Source organism: Seriola dumerili, unplaced genomic scaffold, assembly GCF_002260705.1.
Source record: "Seriola dumerili isolate Sdu_G_001 unplaced genomic scaffold, Sdu_1.0 BDQW01000478.1, whole genome shotgun sequence".
NCBI classification, from domain to species: domain Eukaryota; kingdom Metazoa; phylum Chordata; class Actinopteri; order Carangiformes; family Carangidae; genus Seriola; species Seriola dumerili.
Window position 1 is genome coordinate 5,918,040 of NW_019174733.1, and position 18,106 is coordinate 5,936,145.

General features: G+C 40.3%; 1 protein-coding gene across 1 annotated transcript in view; it reads left to right on the forward strand.

Moving 5' to 3' along the window:
* Nucleotides 1-18,106, forward strand: part of LOC111235389 (RAC-gamma serine/threonine-protein kinase) — a 49,858-nt gene that overhangs the window by 20,053 nt on the left and 11,699 nt on the right. Inside the window, exons 3-8 of the mRNA XM_022763844.1 lie at nucleotides 5,673-5,798; nucleotides 10,572-10,683; nucleotides 14,517-14,661; nucleotides 15,770-15,901; nucleotides 16,052-16,117; nucleotides 17,230-17,298. Of these exons, the coding sequence (XP_022619565.1) occupies nucleotides 5,673-5,798; nucleotides 10,572-10,683; nucleotides 14,517-14,661; nucleotides 15,770-15,901; nucleotides 16,052-16,117; nucleotides 17,230-17,298 (650 nt within the window). The remainder of the gene's footprint in view (nucleotides 1-5,672; nucleotides 5,799-10,571; nucleotides 10,684-14,516; nucleotides 14,662-15,769; nucleotides 15,902-16,051; nucleotides 16,118-17,229; nucleotides 17,299-18,106) is intronic.

Below are 18,106 nucleotides of genomic sequence, written 5' to 3' on the forward strand. Positions count from 1 at the left end.
CATAAGTGAACCTCTACAGGTAGCACCACTTATATGTTGTCATTGATGGTGACTATATTTAAAGCACTCATGCACACACACACACACACACACACACACACACACACACACACACACTAACACCAGTCCAGCCCCGATGTGGTAATGAGACTAATGCACTGTAAGTGGATTGGCTTTGAAGAGCTTGGATTCGCCTTAAGATGTCTGAGCAGACTGGAGTTAGAACTGCTGGGGTCGGGGTCACGCACACAGCCCTATCCTTGTTAACACACACTTGTACAATGAAATAGACCTTGGATTACAGATTGTGCAAAAAAGTATTTTTCAGGTATATAAGTATTTTTTATACGTCTATATTAAATTCTTTCTCTCAGCACGAGTAAGTTTGTGTGCTTATAGCGCTCATGGACAGACTTTCAGACAGATGTCTTCTTCAAGCGCATTATCGTACAATTCCCCACTTTCTTAACCCCCAGTGCCCTTTCTGCTTCACGCAGTCACCTCCCCCTTTCCCCTCATTTCCTTTACCCACCAGTTACCTGCCTGATGTTTAGCTAATCTCTCCCTCCTCCTCCTCCTCCCCCTCCTTGCTTTTACTTGAGTATCAGCCGCTAGTGCTCACATACACAAACACATGAAACCCCTCAACACCCTGTTGTGTCTGGAGATGTCTTGACCTTCTTCTATAAGGAGATCAGCTCAAGCAGCCGGCTAATCATTTCAGCTCAAACCCACCCATTAATTTGACTGCAGTCTGCTGCTGTTTGATGGTGCAACCCTATACTGCTACACTGTGCAGTAAATATTTACATTTCATTGAATATCAATACTCAATACTTGTCACCTACTTACCTTCACTGTATGGTACATACGATAAAGATACTAGTTGTGTTTGATACCTTCATACTTTAATGCTGTTTAAACATGATAGACAACTGCAACTGAAAAATATTTTTATGGGTGATTAATCTGTCAATAAAATGTCAGACAGTAATGATGAATGCTGTTTACAATTTGCCAAAGCCTAATGTGACTTCTTCAAATTGCTTGTTTTCTCTTGACTAACAGTCCAAAATCCCAAAACAGGAAATCTACAATGATAACTAACATGATTAATCTGTCATCAGAACTGTTGATTCATTATCTGTTGGTCGACTACTCAGTTAATCAAATCATTCCAGCACCAAAACATGATGTCGTTTTGTCAGTTATCCAGTCTGCATACTTACAACCTGCTTGTCACTCAGTTAGTGAGGGTGAAAGTTAACCTCTGTCTAGGTAATCTAAATAGTGTGTTAGCTTTTCCTTTGGTCAGTCAGCTTATCAGTCAGGCAACCAGCCAGCCAGCTACTCAGTCACTTGGTTAGTAAACTTGTTATTTATTCTCTTCTGTTATAGCCAAACCCTCTGTGTTACTGCTCTGAACACTGAATGTGTGTGTGTGTGTGTGTTGTTATGTGGCCAGACGATACATTCCTCTCCCGGCTGGTGAGCTGCTGTGTATGTGCTGGAACGTGGAAGAAGCCCCCCCACCCCACCCTCTCCATCCGCCTCCCCCTACCTCTATATACGCCACCACCCGCCACCGCTCCAGCTCCCAGAGTGCCAGTCACACAGCCCCGTCTCTGCGCCATCTGCATATCAGCTCCAGCCTCGGCCAAAGCATTAAATTAAATCCCTGTTTGGGTTGATTAACAAATGGCTGGTGAGCTCACATAGTTATGGAGTTATTTATTTAATTGTCATCAAGGTTTTTTCCTCGACAAAGCAGGAGAGCAGAGGTGTGCAGGTGTCCTGAAGGAGTGAGTGTTAGACAGAGAGATAGAGAGAGACTGTTAAGTTTGCACAAGTTTGTGTGACTCATTTTTGTCTTGCTGGCTGAAGTTCAGTCTTACCATTTGTACCTGTCTCCTAATTTTTTTTTTCTGCATTTCTCTCTCATTCTCTCCCCTTTCCCCCTCTGTCCTGAAATGAATAGTTAATCAGTTTGCTAATTGAGTGACAGTTAGTCAGTGCGTTGTTGTAATTGTCCAATCAGAAAGCTTGGAACGGACACAGTCACAGCTGATTCATCTCTGCCTCTTACTGCTAAATCCACAAGCTGCAACTGGAGGATGAGCCAACAAGATTTATTTCTCCTAGAAATTCCAAAATAACTCTTAAAAAGTCTAGTTTAGTTTTTAATCCTTAGTTTGTGGCTCATAGCAAAAAAGCTGAAAACAAAAGATATAACGGGTCGATACTCAGGCAAAGTTTGCCACCTTTACCTCATCATACTACTGGATGTGGTTGTTTATCAACACCTTTTTGAATAAGAGGTATGATATTATATAATACTCCCCTACCAATAAAAATAAAAAGAACAGAAAGGTTTTAGAAAAGTATGATTATACAATAAGGACATCAAATTAGATGGAAGAGAGCACTTTACTGATGCAAGTCTCTATTTTGTCTTTGCTTTGAACAAATTTAACCTGGAATTTAAACGCACTCTAAAATAGTTTATCTTATCTTCCTAAATATCCTCTGTTCGTTAGATCTTTCAAGTCACCCACGTTCTCCTGTATTACTGATATCCTATCATTCTAACAAGAAACAAGAGACTCCTGTTGTCTTAAGCACTGTGTAGTGTAGTATTTACTAATTGGTCTTAAGGGAAAAGTAAAGTTGTGCAGAAAACTAAATGCAACTGTAGTGAGGAGTCCGAGAGAGATGGTGTGGGAAGGAGACCGGCTGTTCTGTTTTCTCCAGCAGTCCAAACTAGAGACATGTGGCTCTCCAGACAAGCTGTCCAGAGTGGGAGAGCTCGCTGGACTCATTACAGGCAGGGCCAAGACGGGATAGCTTGACAGAACACCATTGGATCATTCGGAGAATTGGAACGGTCGAAACAGAATTGTGTTAGTTTTGTGTGTGCACATTTGTGTGTGCGTGTGCCTGTGCCTGTTTGGAACGGCGTGTGTGGACAACTGTCCATCTCTTCTCTCCGTCTGTGCCACCCCTGGCTGCCCCTTCCCCCGCCCCCCAGTGGACATGTACACACAAACACACACAATCCACACTCACACACATACACGCTGTCGAGGCCTGGCCAGAAGGATTGCTTAAATGTTTTCAGTTGCACTGGACAGCTGAGCGATGAAGTGGCCAGCCACAGGCTTCCATTGGTTGGACACTTCATCTAGAAACTGACTCAGAGAAATGACTGGACTTGGACCAGCAAACCAGTCATCACTGCCAGTTTATAATAGTTTTATCAGTTTAACTTTCTCTTCATCCTCATCCATTTTGTCAGTCAATACATCTCTTTCTCCTGTCCAGTTTGAAGTTTCTATTTTCCATATGATCATAGTCTTCCATTGTTAGTTTGTGAATTCAGAGCTGAAACCTGCAATGTTTTAATTTCTGTTTCTCTCTTTTAACTAAAGTGGTCACACACATTTATAAGTTTTGTCTGATACAAAGCTACAGGAGCCAAACACAGTGACAGAAACATATGTACAACCCTTTAAAGTTGAGTCATAATTTTTTTCACACAGTCACTACAAAAATTATTATAACACTCAGTATTTATTTCAGGGCTATTTTAGTGCCTTTAATTATATTGTGTAGCTTTTGTTTTTATAGTGGCCATCCCTTGTAGTTTTGTAGATTTGAAAAAGTTGCATCTCTTTTGCAGTACATAAATACATAAATATATAAAATACCTCAAGTCTCGTTAAGTTTACTTACAATAATAATATTTTGGTTTGGTCAGAATTAATGAGATGTCTTCTTTTGGCTTGCTTGCAGCCTCCTTCCCCACATCCCTTTTTTGCTTTCCTTTCTTTATAATTTTTTTCTTTCCTCTTCCTTATGCCTCTCTCCATCTCTCCTCCCACCTCTCCCATTCAGCCCCTCTGCACTCTGTTTATCAGTAGCAAGTGATCCAAAGAATATGCTTTGTTTCTGAAAGAACAGGAGAAGGAAACAGGAGAGTGGGTGGATTTGTGAAAAAGAGAAAAATAGAGACAGGGAGAGGAGAGGAGAGGTGTGATTTGGTAATCCTGATGACGCACTGGCACCCAACAGTATTTTCTTCATCTTATCTGTCTATCATTGTCTCTCAGTGTCTCTCTGTCCCTGTGTGATGCTTCAAGTCAGCCGCTAACCCACCCCAACACCACCACCTCACACACACTCACACACACACGCACACACACGCACACACACGCACCTCTACCACCAGCAGCACCCAGAGGTACCGGCAGGGCCCGCAGTCGCACGGTCTCTTCGGCGGAGCAGGTGTTTTTCTGCGATGTGTTAACGAGCACGGCCTGCTGTCATTTCCGCTTTAAATGGATGTCACAAATAGAACACACACACATACACACACTGCCTATTCTCCTCTCCCAGCGAATCAGCCTAAAAAAGGTGATCAGAGCTGTTACCGATCTTCGAGTGCGTTTATGTGTGCATGCACATATGCATCTTTTTATCTATTAGTATGGCTTCACAGGGTGTGTAAATGTATGAGTGTGCATGTCAAGGAACAGCTGGTCAGTTAATAGGGGTTGAGAAGAAGGGTTTCTGTGGTTTTTATTTCTGTTGTTTGAAAAGAGAAGGTGAAATGTTTACACAACTCCCAAGTTTGGAAAGGGTTGAGATTGTCAGTTTCTTTCATCAGAGCTGTTTGTTCCGTTATTACTTCAGTCATATGTGTAATCGTACATGTGTGCGCTCAGTTTCATCCCTGCATTTGCACTCTCTGTACTTGTCTAGCTATGTGTGAATCCATACTGTGTACTATAATCCATGTGTGTATCCATGCTGTTTCCAGTAAGTGTTATCCGCCTCTGTGGCAGTGTGGTAATGTTTGACACTCATGTAATCCTGCAGCAGGTCATCTGATAAAGCTGTGGTGCCACCTTAGTGCCAGTCTGTGCCAGCCAGTTGGGTAATACTCTGCGACCAGCTGCTCAGCAGATGTTGTTATTTGTTGCTGTGGTTTAAGAAGGGCTATTCTCTACATGTAACTTTACCTCTTCTTGTTTCATCTCGTCTCATCTCGTCTCGTCTCATCCTATCTCATCCTCTTCTCTTCTTCATCCTTTGCTGGCAACCAGTGGTTTGTGTGTATGTGGGTGCGTTTAAATTGTGAGTTCATATGTGGGCACATGTGTGTTCAGTGTGCTTGTGTGTGTGTTTGGTAGAAGGGTCATCACCTCGACACCTGCCCATGTATCAGCCAGATGATGTTTCTGGCATGGATAGTTTGAGTGTTGTGCTGGTAAACATGTTTTTGTCAATTTTTACATGATAATCCGATCGGAATCTGGCAAGCGCTGTGGGAGTCCCAGAGATACTCTGTGTGTGTGCGTGTGTGTGTGTGTGTGTGTGTGTGTGTGTGTGTGTGTGTGTGTGAGAGAGAGAGATATCCTTTTGACAGATGAAGAGTTGAGCTGACAGACTTTTATCTGTCATCCTATCTATCTGTATTTAAAATCGTGTCCAGAATCACTATTGCTATAAATACTTTCTGTATATCATCATGGTCATTATAATCATCATTAGCCTTCAGCATCATCATCACTGTTGCCCTCATGATCTGAATTCAGTTGTATTTGCATCAAGTATTTAATTGATCTGACTTAAATTTTCTACCTTCTCTTTGTATCCATCTCTCTCTTCAGGTGAATACATAAAGAACTGGCGACCGCGTTACTTCCTGTTGAAGACAGACGGCTCTTTCATCGGCTACAAAGAGAAACCTCAGGATGCAGACCTGCCCTACCCCCTAAATAACTTTTCTGTAGCAAGTACGTTACCTACTATATATGTATATATATATATATATATATATATATATGAAAACGTCACTGTGTCATGTGTCACTGTGTCACTGCATTCAGCCATCCCATGCTTACAGATTCCTATCAGAAAGATGCAGCTTTTCTATTCCTGATGCACTAATTTGCTTTTTTGCAACGTGTCCAAGCACCTGCATCTTCTTCCTAATTCTTTGTAGGCTCATAATTAACCTTTTAAAACACAGTGGCCCACCTGTGGGACACTTTGGCACAGGTACAACTACTTCAGGTGTATTTTGGTCTGTTCCAGAAGCTTTGCGTCTCCTGATTCTATCTGTGCAATATATTTTACTTTCCCCATATCCCTGCAACAGCTGTTGATACAGGATTGGTTTTAGGCTATGGCTCCAAAGTGTTTTCCACATGAAAGATACTACTACAGGCCTCATATTCCCTCTCTTATACCAAAAGCTTGTGGTTATGACTGCAATCAGAAGGGTTGAAGAACAGTAACCTTTTTATTTTGGATACATTCTTATTAGGCTTTTGCACAAAAATGGAGGTGTTTGGAAACAGTTTAATGATGATGATGATGTGAGACCTGCTGTTATTAACCTCTGTACTGAACATCTCAGTTCAGAGCAGAGCAACTGTAGGTGGTAGGGAATCAGTGTCTTGCTGTAGGGCACTTCAGCAGGCAATTGCACCCATCTTTTCCAGTTAAAAGACATACGATAACCTGTATCATCTAACTGATTATATTTTTATATTTCTTAAATGTCAATGCAAAATACATCTGTCTTGTAAATTGCTGTGAGATGTTGCTGAAATGTTCTTGTGATTTCATCACACAGCGACACAATGAAATGGTGCAACAGTTATTGCATCAGTTTCACTCATGGCGTGTCCAAACATCTTGTCAGTCATCAGTCTTCACAGCATTGATATGCGTTACAGAATTCACTGAGGGCTCTAATTAACCATTTATCAGTATATCATCTGTCTGCACCTGGTTAACAAGCTCCACGGCGTCGTTGACATGTGTAATTAACCAACTAATGAGTTAACAAGATGAATTTTAATGTCTCACAGTCTCATTGCCACCACCTCTCATTGTTCATACAGTAAATGCAGATTGGCTGTAAAACTTTGCGATAGCTTTCCAGTGGTTTGACTTTGGATTAAAAAATGGTGGTCACCCTGAATCTGTATCCCATAATCTGACAGAAGACAGTGCTTACTACAAATGTACAGTCCTCACTGTGGTTTTTGGATGGCCATAACTGGTTGCTTTTTAAGACGCCAAACTTTCCGAGTTTCATTTTGACTTGTCTGTCTATAACATGACATAAGGCTGATCAAGCCAGTACATCACTGTTGAAATCTTTGCTATTTTGATTCTGAAATTAATGTGTTTCTGTTTCAAGAAGTTCAGGTTTTGTTTCTTACATCACACAAAAGTGGATTTAGTTAAGATTACGCGAACAGCATGTGACACTGTCTCCTCTTGCATTGGGTGCACATATCAGTCAGATAATTATTTTCTTTAGCAAATTCATTTAATACAAACAAAAAAAAAGTTTGAAAATACATTACAGCAGATAACATCAAATGAGGCTCAAAAAGAGAAGGCCAGGGCAGGGTAAGAAATGAAAAATAGTTTTACTGTAAATATGATCAATAAAAGACTAGATATAATGTGACTTTGTCACTTAACATTACAGTAGTTAGAAGCCTAACGACTGCATTTATCTGTAGGCAGGAGACTTTTGATTTGTTACGGTTACACCAGAAGAATTGCAATAATCAAGTTGAAATAAGGTAAAGGCATGTATGACCTTTTTTGAGTTGAGCTTAAATGTAAACAGGATTATCTAGTTATTTGGTTTTCTAGAAAATGAAAACAAAAATAGGCCAAGTTTGTAGTTTGTAGATCGGCATCATGACTGTGCTGGATAAAAAGATTAAAACACTGTATATGTAGTATATCATATAGCATATGTCTCTTAGTAAGTAGATCCTTGTTGGTGCAATTGTTTACTCGGTGCAGTTTTGTCTCATGTCCATACATCGATCACAGGCTACTGAGCATAATCTGATAAGTACTAAGTTGGCGTTTCACCTCTTGGCACAAGGCCTAATGCAAATGCCACTGTATTTACTTGCATATATTCATTTTCAACACTGTAATACTGCACAGGAAATTAACATACAAATGAAACTGAATAGGTTTAGTCAGTTAAATCTTGTCAGGTTTTTTAGTTAAATGGCTTTGAAAGAACAGTGCAGTGAAGATTAGTGATGGACGGAACAACAGGAGAGGCTGAGGAGAGGTAGAAAAAAGAAAGGAAAATGATGACGAATGGTAGAGTACAAGCTGATACCTCAGAGAAAATGATAAAGAATGGTACATCGAAAGGCGGAGGAGGAGACAGAAAGATAGGAGTCCGGAAGGGAGGACAAGTATGGGGAATGAGCGATGGGAATCGATCGGAGGGGGCAGAGGAAGAGAAAATTGGAGACGGGTGTAGGGAGAGAGAGGACAGAGATGGAAGGATGATTAGGGTGGAGAACAACGGATGAGAACTGGAGAGAGGGATGGAGGGTGAGGTTTTTGTGGAGGAAATATGGGGGAGAGGATGGGAGGATGAGGGAGGAGAAGAGGAGAGGAGGATAGTCAGTGCTGAACAGACAGGGAGGAGGAGACGAAGACAGGATTGGAGAACGAGGAAATGGAGGAGAGGAAAAGAGTTTGTGAGGAGGACAAGCCAGGCCATACATCCGGCCCCGGCTGCTTGGCACAGCACTGGCACTGCCACATCTGTTGCCCAAAGCTGGGAGGCCAGGTGGCGTGTGTGTGTGTGTGTGTGTGTGTGTTTGTTTATTTGTGTGATCCTGTGTGTGTGTGTTTATGTGTGTGTGAACAACAGAAGTGGTCAGATGGAACAGAGATGGTACAGGCCTGTTCCCTGCAGAGGGACTCATACATACAAGCCTGTCGCTCACACACACACTCACATGTGCGCACACGCACACACACACACACACACACACACACACACACACACACACACACACACAAACACACACACACACATACACCCACTAAACTGCTACAAAGATTTCAGAATTGCCTGCTGTGGCAAACAACCCAATTTCAGCTAACATTCAAACTTCAATATCACTTTTATGTGTGTGTATGTGTGTGTGTGCATGCGTGCGTGCGTGCGTGTGTGCATGCGTGCGTGCGTGTCTGTCCATGCATGGGTGTGAGTGTTTTTTGGCATCAACCATAGCATGACCTTGTTTTCTGGCAGCACAGCAGGCCTTTTTCCCCGAGTCAGGTAGTAACTTCTTTGTGTATGTGTGTGTGTGTGTCTGTGTTTGACTTTACATTGAAACTCTGCTGTGTGTACGACCTGAGTGGTGTTGTCATTAACCTTCCTGTCTATATTTAGGCTGAGCCATGACGTGCTGTGCTGTGCCACACTTAAACAGGAAGTAATTGGAAGAAGGGGTAGCTAAGGACGGGAGGTGAGAGGACAGAAGAGGAGGAGGGAGGAAAGGAAGTGAGGGGAGGGAGAGATGAGGGCAGGAGAGAAGGTGAGTAGAGAGTGACAGGAGACAAAAGGAGAGCAGAGGGGAGGAGAAAACAGGAGAGGGTGAAATGGAGGGTGATATATGTAGAGCAAAGAAAAAGTGGGGGAAGATGAAAGGACAGAAGATGGATCATTATGCTTTTTTTACACCAGCTCTTGTCCCCAGTAACCACAGAGACTGCTGAGGGACAATGAAGATGCATTCCTTCCCAGGGCAAACTCATAGCCCCATCTGGCTATGTGTGTGTACGTTTCTCTGTTTGTGTACTGCATTATGCATTTGTGTAATAATGGCCTACTGTATTGCCCATTTTCACAGAAATGTGTCTCTTCGGATATTCGCCAGATGTGTATGCTTTGCAACACATAATATCCCTTGGCACCTTTCTTTGAGTTATCAGTTGCTGAAGTTATTGCCAATGAAATAAAAAACTGCACATTTTAAAGAGAAACTTGTTTTTCAGTATAAATGTCTTATCTAAATATATTCTAATGTTAGTAATGAGTAGGCCTACATTATTTGCCTAAAGCTATTTTCACAGCTGACATTTTGACTTGTCATGGCAGGGAAAGCACAGGTGTTGCTAATAACAATGACAGCGTCTCCGATCTATTCAAGTTTCCCAGTAAACCATAATAGTGTGACAGCAAGCCGGCATGCACAATGTCAGGACCCTGAAACTGACAAAGCTAAATGGAATTCAGTCATCAATAATTTTATTTACACCTGTGAGTCATGTTTTCAGGCAAAGCAAGATGAGACATTTTTTATTTACACGGAACGTTTTGTTCCAATTAAACTTTGCATGCTTTACATTAAAATGTACAACAAGTAACATATGACGAATATAATGAATGAAAAATACAAGAAAGTGAAACAATAAAAAAGTAAAGAAGATAAAAAAAAAAGGTAAAACCACCAACCCCAGAAAAAAGACACTGATGAACTGATGAACCCTGCTCACACAGACACACACAGGAACTACTTAAAGGTTTAATCTTGGGTCATCAAGCAGTTTGTCCTAGCAGGGGCAGGACCAAACTAACTCAGAACAACTCAGCAAGTACAATTAAAAACTCTTACCCCTGTTTTTCTTTTTTTTTTCATATTGAACTTTGTGCTTTTCAGACAATTTAATTTTTACTGAAAAGACAGCACTGTCCCTCTGGCTGACTGTTTCAGAATGTCAGCTGATGAAGACGGAGAGGCCGAAGCCAAACACCTTCATCATACGCTGCCTTCAATGGACCACAGTCATCGAGAGAACCTTCCACGTGGACTCGCCTGATGAGAGGTCAGTCCCCTAAAGAACTGCTCAGTTCTTAGCGTGTCTTCCTCCAGTCATTGTTGGCCAGTGAACAATGAGGATGTCAAGCAGTGTTTTTCCTGTGAGAGCTCTAATCATATCTATTAGGCTGAGTCTGGCTTGATTCAAATGTAGATGCTAATAATAACATTCAGCCAGAGCTTTCTTAAAGCTGGAAGTGGGAAATAAACTTTTTATGAGCTGTCTTAGAGCTAAGATACTAAATACAAATAGTATAATAATTGAATGCGCTCTGCCTTTATTGCTGCAGTTTATCTGACATTTCTCTCAAAGCAGCAGTTTAGATAAAAAAAGACATTTAATCTCGTTAAAACCTGCCAGTTAAAACACCAAATTGCTTCAAAAGTCAGATTTTATACACTTAAATACTTGAAATCATACAATGGCTGGGATTGTTAAATTAAATTGTGTTTCATTTCAACTTAAAAACTTTATACATAAAAATCCCAAAAGATAAAGTAGAATTTCTGCTTGAGTAAAAGAAATACACATGAAAAGCTTTTAAATGACAATGACATAAGACTAGACATAGATTAAAATATATTTACTGTATATGTATCATATGGGTAAAGGTATCATCAAGGGCAGAGGTATGTATGAGGAGGTTTGCACAGTTTGTGGGTTTTTGTGTGTGTGTGTGTGTCTGAAGGAAAGAGGGTGAGAGAGACAGAGTGGAAAGGAGACCTTTCAAGTAGCGTCGGCATAAATTCTCCAGCTGCTCAGTTCCTTCTGAGGAGCTGAGGTGTTTATCTCCAGAAAATGAACAGCTTTGCCCAGAAGACCACAGATGCTTCTGTGCATCCTTTGAGTTTGTGTGTGTGTGTTTTTTTATGTGTGTGTGTGTGTAAGTGTGTTTTGCAGCTGTCTGTCCAAGTTTGTTTGTGTTATATGTTGCTTTCTAATAGTTTTGCCACTAGATAATCAAATAAACATTTCAGAGTCGGCATAAAGCAAATCCTTTTCTATCGATTATTTTACAAAGTCACACATATACAAAATGCAAGTCTATAAGAGGATGACTGTAAGCTCCAGATGTGTGCATGTTTTGTTGTAGAAGTGTGTGTGTGTGTGTGTGTGTGTGTGTGTGTGTGTGTGTGTGTGTGTGTGTGTGTGTGCGCACGCATCATTGAAGTTTAAGTGGGTTGGAAAAAAGTATGTGTGCGTGTGTGTGCGCGCACGTGTTTCACAACTGGCTATCTGTGCTTCTGTGTGTGTGTGTGTGTTTGTGTGTGTGTGTGTGTGTGTGTGTGTGTGTGTGTGTGTGTGTGTGTCTTACTGTATCTGTTGTACTGTACCAGTGCTGGCAGGGCTCCAGCTACCACAGCCCCAGCCGTGAGCAGAGGGGGTGGCACATGTTGGCTTGGTGCCCGATTGTAGGCAGGCCCATTATCTCTCATTAGCAAAAAAAACTCATTATACAAAAAACACTTTAACCAAGAGAGAGAGCATTTATCTGCTGCCTGACCTTGAGAGAGTTCCCATTGCTTTTCATGTAGCTAGACACGCACACACACACACATCATGGGTGCCACAAATTGAGTGCTCCATTGTTGTAGATGGAGTGTAACTTGAGTTTGCCCTTGTTTTGCAGTGTGTAGGGTATGCTCAGAAGTCTTTGCGGTAGAAAGGGATTCAGATCTTAAAAACACACTGCTTTGTTTAGGTTCACATGGATGTTCTTCCAGATCCTTCAAGGAAACATATGGGCATGTAACTCAAAACAAAACAGAAGACACTGGGGTGATCGTTTGGGAGTCAAACAGGTTTCATTATTATGATCTTTTCGCAGCTTACACTAGGTAAGTGTGTTTGAAAGTGCACTCTCGTAAATCCTGACTTGCTTCTCTGGAGTCCAGAGGATTTCTGAATATTTGAATATCATCTTTGGTTCACCTCAGTTCGGGATCTTTAGTGTTTTCTGCAAACGTGTACCACTGCATGTGGCACAGGATTAAAACTGTTTGAGAGAAGATTCAAAGGAGACTTCTTTCTGAACCCAGTTCAGTCATTAGTTAACCACTTTCTCAGCATTTTCAATTTATGTTTAAAATCAGAAATATTATTAGATAAACGACATTCTCTTCATACAAAATGAAACAAAATAAACCAGATTTACAATTTCAGGACACTGATAAAAATAAAGTCATCTCTTCTCTTCTCTTCTCTTCTCTTCTCTTCTCTGCTCTTTTCTGCTCTTTTCTGCTCTTTTCTGCTCTTTTCTTCTCTTCTCTTCTCTTTTTTTTCTCTTCTCTTCTCTTTTCTTCTCTGCCCTTCTCTGCTCTTCTCTTCTCTTCTCTTCTCTTCTCTGCTCTTCTCTTCTCTTCTCTTCTCTTCTCTTCTCTTCTCTTCTCTCTGTTTATCAGAGCAGAGGGAAACTTGGCCCTGTGAATAAACCATTATATTCATCATCGTTAAATACAGTTAACGTGTCTACACATTCTGATGCATGGCTGGCCTTCTGCTACAGATGATGATCACACACACACGCAAAATCAAACTCACATACTTCCTCTCAACAGATGTTGAACAACACTGCTAATGGGAAGTCAATGGGGAGGAACAATGTCAGCAAACAACAATGCATTGTTCCCTCTAATGCACGGGTGTGCGTTTGTGCACACACTCACTCACCCTCTCACACATACACACACACACACACACACACACTCTCACACTCTCACACATGCACAGACTGGTAGGCATTAGTTCTGCTCCATGATCATTGCTCATTTGGTTGATTCTCTAGTTGACCATGTTTCCTCTCTGCTGAACAAATAGGTGTTTATGTTAATTGAAAACACTTTAGCGCCTTTACAAACCTGGTTAAATAAGTGCACTAGCCATCCTATTGGAGAATCTTTGACCAATTTTACATTTTACACCTGTGTAATGTATTGTCACCAGGGCTGGTTTTAAATTATGTTATATTGTATGTATGTATTATGCTGTTTGATCAGTTAAGCATTTCAAGTCAAGCCAAAGCTAGACGAGACACAGGGGTACAATAACAAGAACACTTGTACAACAATATCATGTTATCTAATATGATAGCCCTTTGATACCAGTGCCTCTAAGCTGCAAATGATAGTGCAGTTTCTGTGGAGACTGTATCACTGTATCAGGGCTGCAGATAACAATAACCTTCTTTATCAATTAATCAAATTAATTAAATTAATTAAATAAATTTTTCTTGATTAACCATTTTGTCAATGACATATCAGAAAATAGCGTAAAAAGCCTGTAACAAATTATCTGAGCCCAAGGTGACATTCATATTGCTTGTTTTATTTGGCCACCAGTCGAGAGTCCAACAATATTCAGTCAATTTTCATTTATGACCAAAAAAATATTAAAATAGGTGGATAAAGAATCAAATCCTCACATTTGAAAAAGCTGGAATTGCTGTTTTGTACTTGAAAAATTACTAAATGATTGATTGATTATCCAAATAGTTACCAATTAACCTTCTGTCAAATGACAAATTGTTGCACCTCTAAAAAATGACCTTTCAAACGTTTCATGAAATGTAAATTATTTATATTAGTGGTTGTAAAATCAAGTTTATCATTATCATCATTCTGTTAATTGAGTTTTTATTCTCTTTACAGAGTTCTTATTCTTACCTTTCTTTTCTTTCTGATGTTCTATTTGTCTCCTTTCTTTTGTTTTCTTTTCCTCTGTGTGCTTTAGAGCACACAGAGGAAAACTGTGTTGTGTGTAAAGTGCTATGTAAATAAAGCTGAGTTAATTTGACTTGAGTTTTTCTATAAACTTTATCTTGTTGTATGTTCTAAACCCAGAGATGAGTGGACAGAGGCCATCCAGATGGTGGCTGACAAGCTGCAAAGACAAGAGGAGGAGAGGATCCAGTGCAGCCCTACTTCCAATATTGACAACATGGTTGAAGAGGAGATGGACATCTCCACCACACACCACAAACGCAAGGTAACTAACGACAGCAGATGCGCACACACACAGACATACAAACACATACTCACTCTGAAAATACAGAAATTATTCCAGCTGTACTGCTGCTGCTCATTGTCATGTAATGGGTTATTGCCTTTGACTGCTTGCAATTTTAAAAATTGTCCTCTCACTCACAGGTTTGTGTCAACTAATGAAATAGCTCCTGTAACAACAAGGGTGTAAATTGGTTTTCTCAAATTACAGCCATCCGGCAAGTAAAAGCAGTCATGCAAAACAACTTTTGTAAATGTAGTTGGTATCAAAGCAAAGGCTACATGTGGGCAAAATTTATACTAGACATATAAAGTTAACTAAACAGTCTGGAGTACAGGTCGCACCCCCTGCAGGCTTCATGATTCATTACACCCCACACTGAAAAGGTTTTGTACGATGTAATTTTGCAAAAGTACAAAAATGTCCGAAATGTTAGTGGCTCAGTAAAAATCCATTTTTCAATGTATGTCATAGCCAGAAGGGTTGGTCAAGGGGAGGTTTTACTAGTTGCACAACCTGAAATATCAGAAGGTCACCACTAAGATTGTTTGGCATCATCCAACAGGGACCATTAACATCCCTACTACACTTCCTGGCATTCTGGTCAGTAGCTGTCAATACAATATATGAATGATATAAACTGTAATAGACTACACAAAGATTGCCAGGTTTAAGCTCTGCTGCTAATATTTTTTTTGTCCATAGCACTATGTATCAAAATCTATCAAGTACAGAAGGTTGTGTCTGGTCAGATGAGTAATCACATAGTCACTTGATCACATAGTTATATGATATTTAGGCAAAGTTGCTTGTGTTTACAAAACATTTAATATTTGACAAGTTTGGCTTCTTTTGTTAAATGAAAAAAGGGCTTTAAGAAAAACAGGATTGTTTTCCTCAAAGCAAAAAAAAAGTATTTATACTCATACTCAGGTATTGTCCTGACGATAAATTAAAACTTGCCTTATGATGCACAGCCCTGCACTGCTAGTGGGACATCAAAACTTCTAAATGCCATAACATAACAACTATTCACCTAGAAACATAGATTAATTGCTGATGTTGGTTTCCTATGTTTCTCTCCCTCTAGACAATGAGTGACTTCGACTACCTGAAGCTGCTGGGAAAGGGAACCTTTGGCAAAGTGATTCTTGTCCGAGAAAAGGCCAGCGGGAAATATTATGCCATGAAAATCCTTAAAAAAGAAGTCATCATTGCCAAGGTCAGTCTTGCAGGAAACTGTCCATCTATTGATTATACGTACAGTTTCAGATGTCAGTATCTGTTGTTTGTATCGCTCAGAGTGCTCTTCAGCTGCCTTCTTGTTCAGCTGTTTGATTGAAAATGCTTTTACCTTATTGTGTCTGCACAGGATGAAGTGGCACACACACTCACAGAGAGCAGAGTACTGAAAAACACCAGACACCCCTTTCTCACTGTAAGTACATCAAATACACGAAAACAACTAGTATGATTTAGACATACGTACATATTTAAATGTACGAACATCTTTAAGAGTGTATGTAACATGTGCTCACACACACAGGCGACATACTGATCTTATACATATCTGTATCTCTCGTGGCTAATTATGAGTTAGACGGCAAATTGTTGTACAATGGCTGCATCTGTTAGCTTTACACTCCGTCTTTGATGTACACATACACACGTTAGCAGCTCCTCATTTTTGCCACGCTCCTTGGAAACACACACACACACACATATATGTATGAATGTTCACACACACACACACACACACACATACACCCTGTGAGAGCAATTACAGTTCACATCTGAGTTTACCCCTGTCACACCTGCAGCCACAAAGAGACTCAGACCAACTGTTCTTTTGTCTAGTAGCTTTCTCCCTTGAAAGAAAACACACACACACACACACACACACACACACACACACACACACACACGCACACGCACACACCTACTTCACACACTCAGATATTTGCTTTGAATAAGCAAATGCAGACATAAACTGTTTGAAGCTATGAACGATCACGTTTTGTTGCTCCTGCTGTTTTAGCTAGAGTGGGACCAGACTTCTTGCTGGGTATGAAATCGTTCACTCCGTCACTTCACGGTTCACTCTATAGGGAGTGCATGTGAAAGACAAGTACATAATGTGTTACTTGGCAAAATCAGAAAAAACAATATTTGATGCTATTCAACTGTAAGACTGGTTATGTCTGTGCTGTTAGAGAAATAAATGAGAAGCTATTGTGTCAGTAAATGCATCATGGTAGTTAGTGCTTGATCACTTGTATGCTACTTGTACAGTTTGATAATTTGAGCTCATTATACACCATAAGATTTAATACGTTTCATACAATTCGACAAAAAAAAGGATAGACTCAATAAATAGTGGGCAGTGTTACGAATAAAGCAGATGCAGCACTGATATTACCAGTGGATGAAATTGTCCACTAAGTGGTGTTGTGTTTGTGACACACACAAGAATCAGTTCAGTGTTAAATAGTGTTTATGTGTTTTATGAGTGTGCTCATTGCATGTTTGTGTGTGTGGTTTTCATTCCAGTCATTGAAGTATTCATTCCAGACTAAAGACCGCCTCTGTTTCGTCATGGAATATGTGAATGGAGGAGAGGTAAGACACACACGCACGCACACACGCACATGCACACACTTTATGCTGTATGTGGTTACCCGTCTTTGTGCTACTGCTTTAAACAGCCAGTTAAACCACAACTCCACCACACTAACTGACATGCACTCCACCTATTCTGCTGTGAGCTCAAGGCTGTATTTAAACTCAGATGGCAGAGAATTGGCCATGGCTACATATTCACAGTATTTAAAAAGATGTATTTCATGGCTTTTTTGTCTTAATTTGGATGAGTAAATATTAATCTTCTAATCTTCTAATCTTAATGATTATATATCAGGGTTATTATGAGTGTATCATTTTCCAGTACTGCAGATGCCAGATTTAAACCAAACTAACTGTATTCAAAGTGTAAATGAGTCGTTTTAAATGTTATTCCAAAGATGATCACCTAAACATTTGTCTGGGTTTATAAATGTCTCTAACAGACGAATGCACAATTTTTACATGGGGCAATATAGTATAATTGGTGTATGCAGCAAAGGAATGTTTAGACGTGCAAACACTCAAGAAGTGACTAAAGTTTCACTGTTTGATTGCTTTCTAACACAGTTAATTTGCCAACCAACTGGCCTCTCGCTTGCCTTCTCATCTCTCCTGCTTGTGTCTATTTATGAACACACCTATGGGGCAGATATAGCCAGAATGACAGTCGGAGACGAAATGAGTTTGGATTCCCCCACTTTTCCATTTCTCAGATATTTAATCGGGCCGTTTTTGCAATCTTGGTTCATTCCCTCAGTGTAACTGTCACCTGCTCCCCTCCCAGTTATTTAGGCAGTTCAGCCAG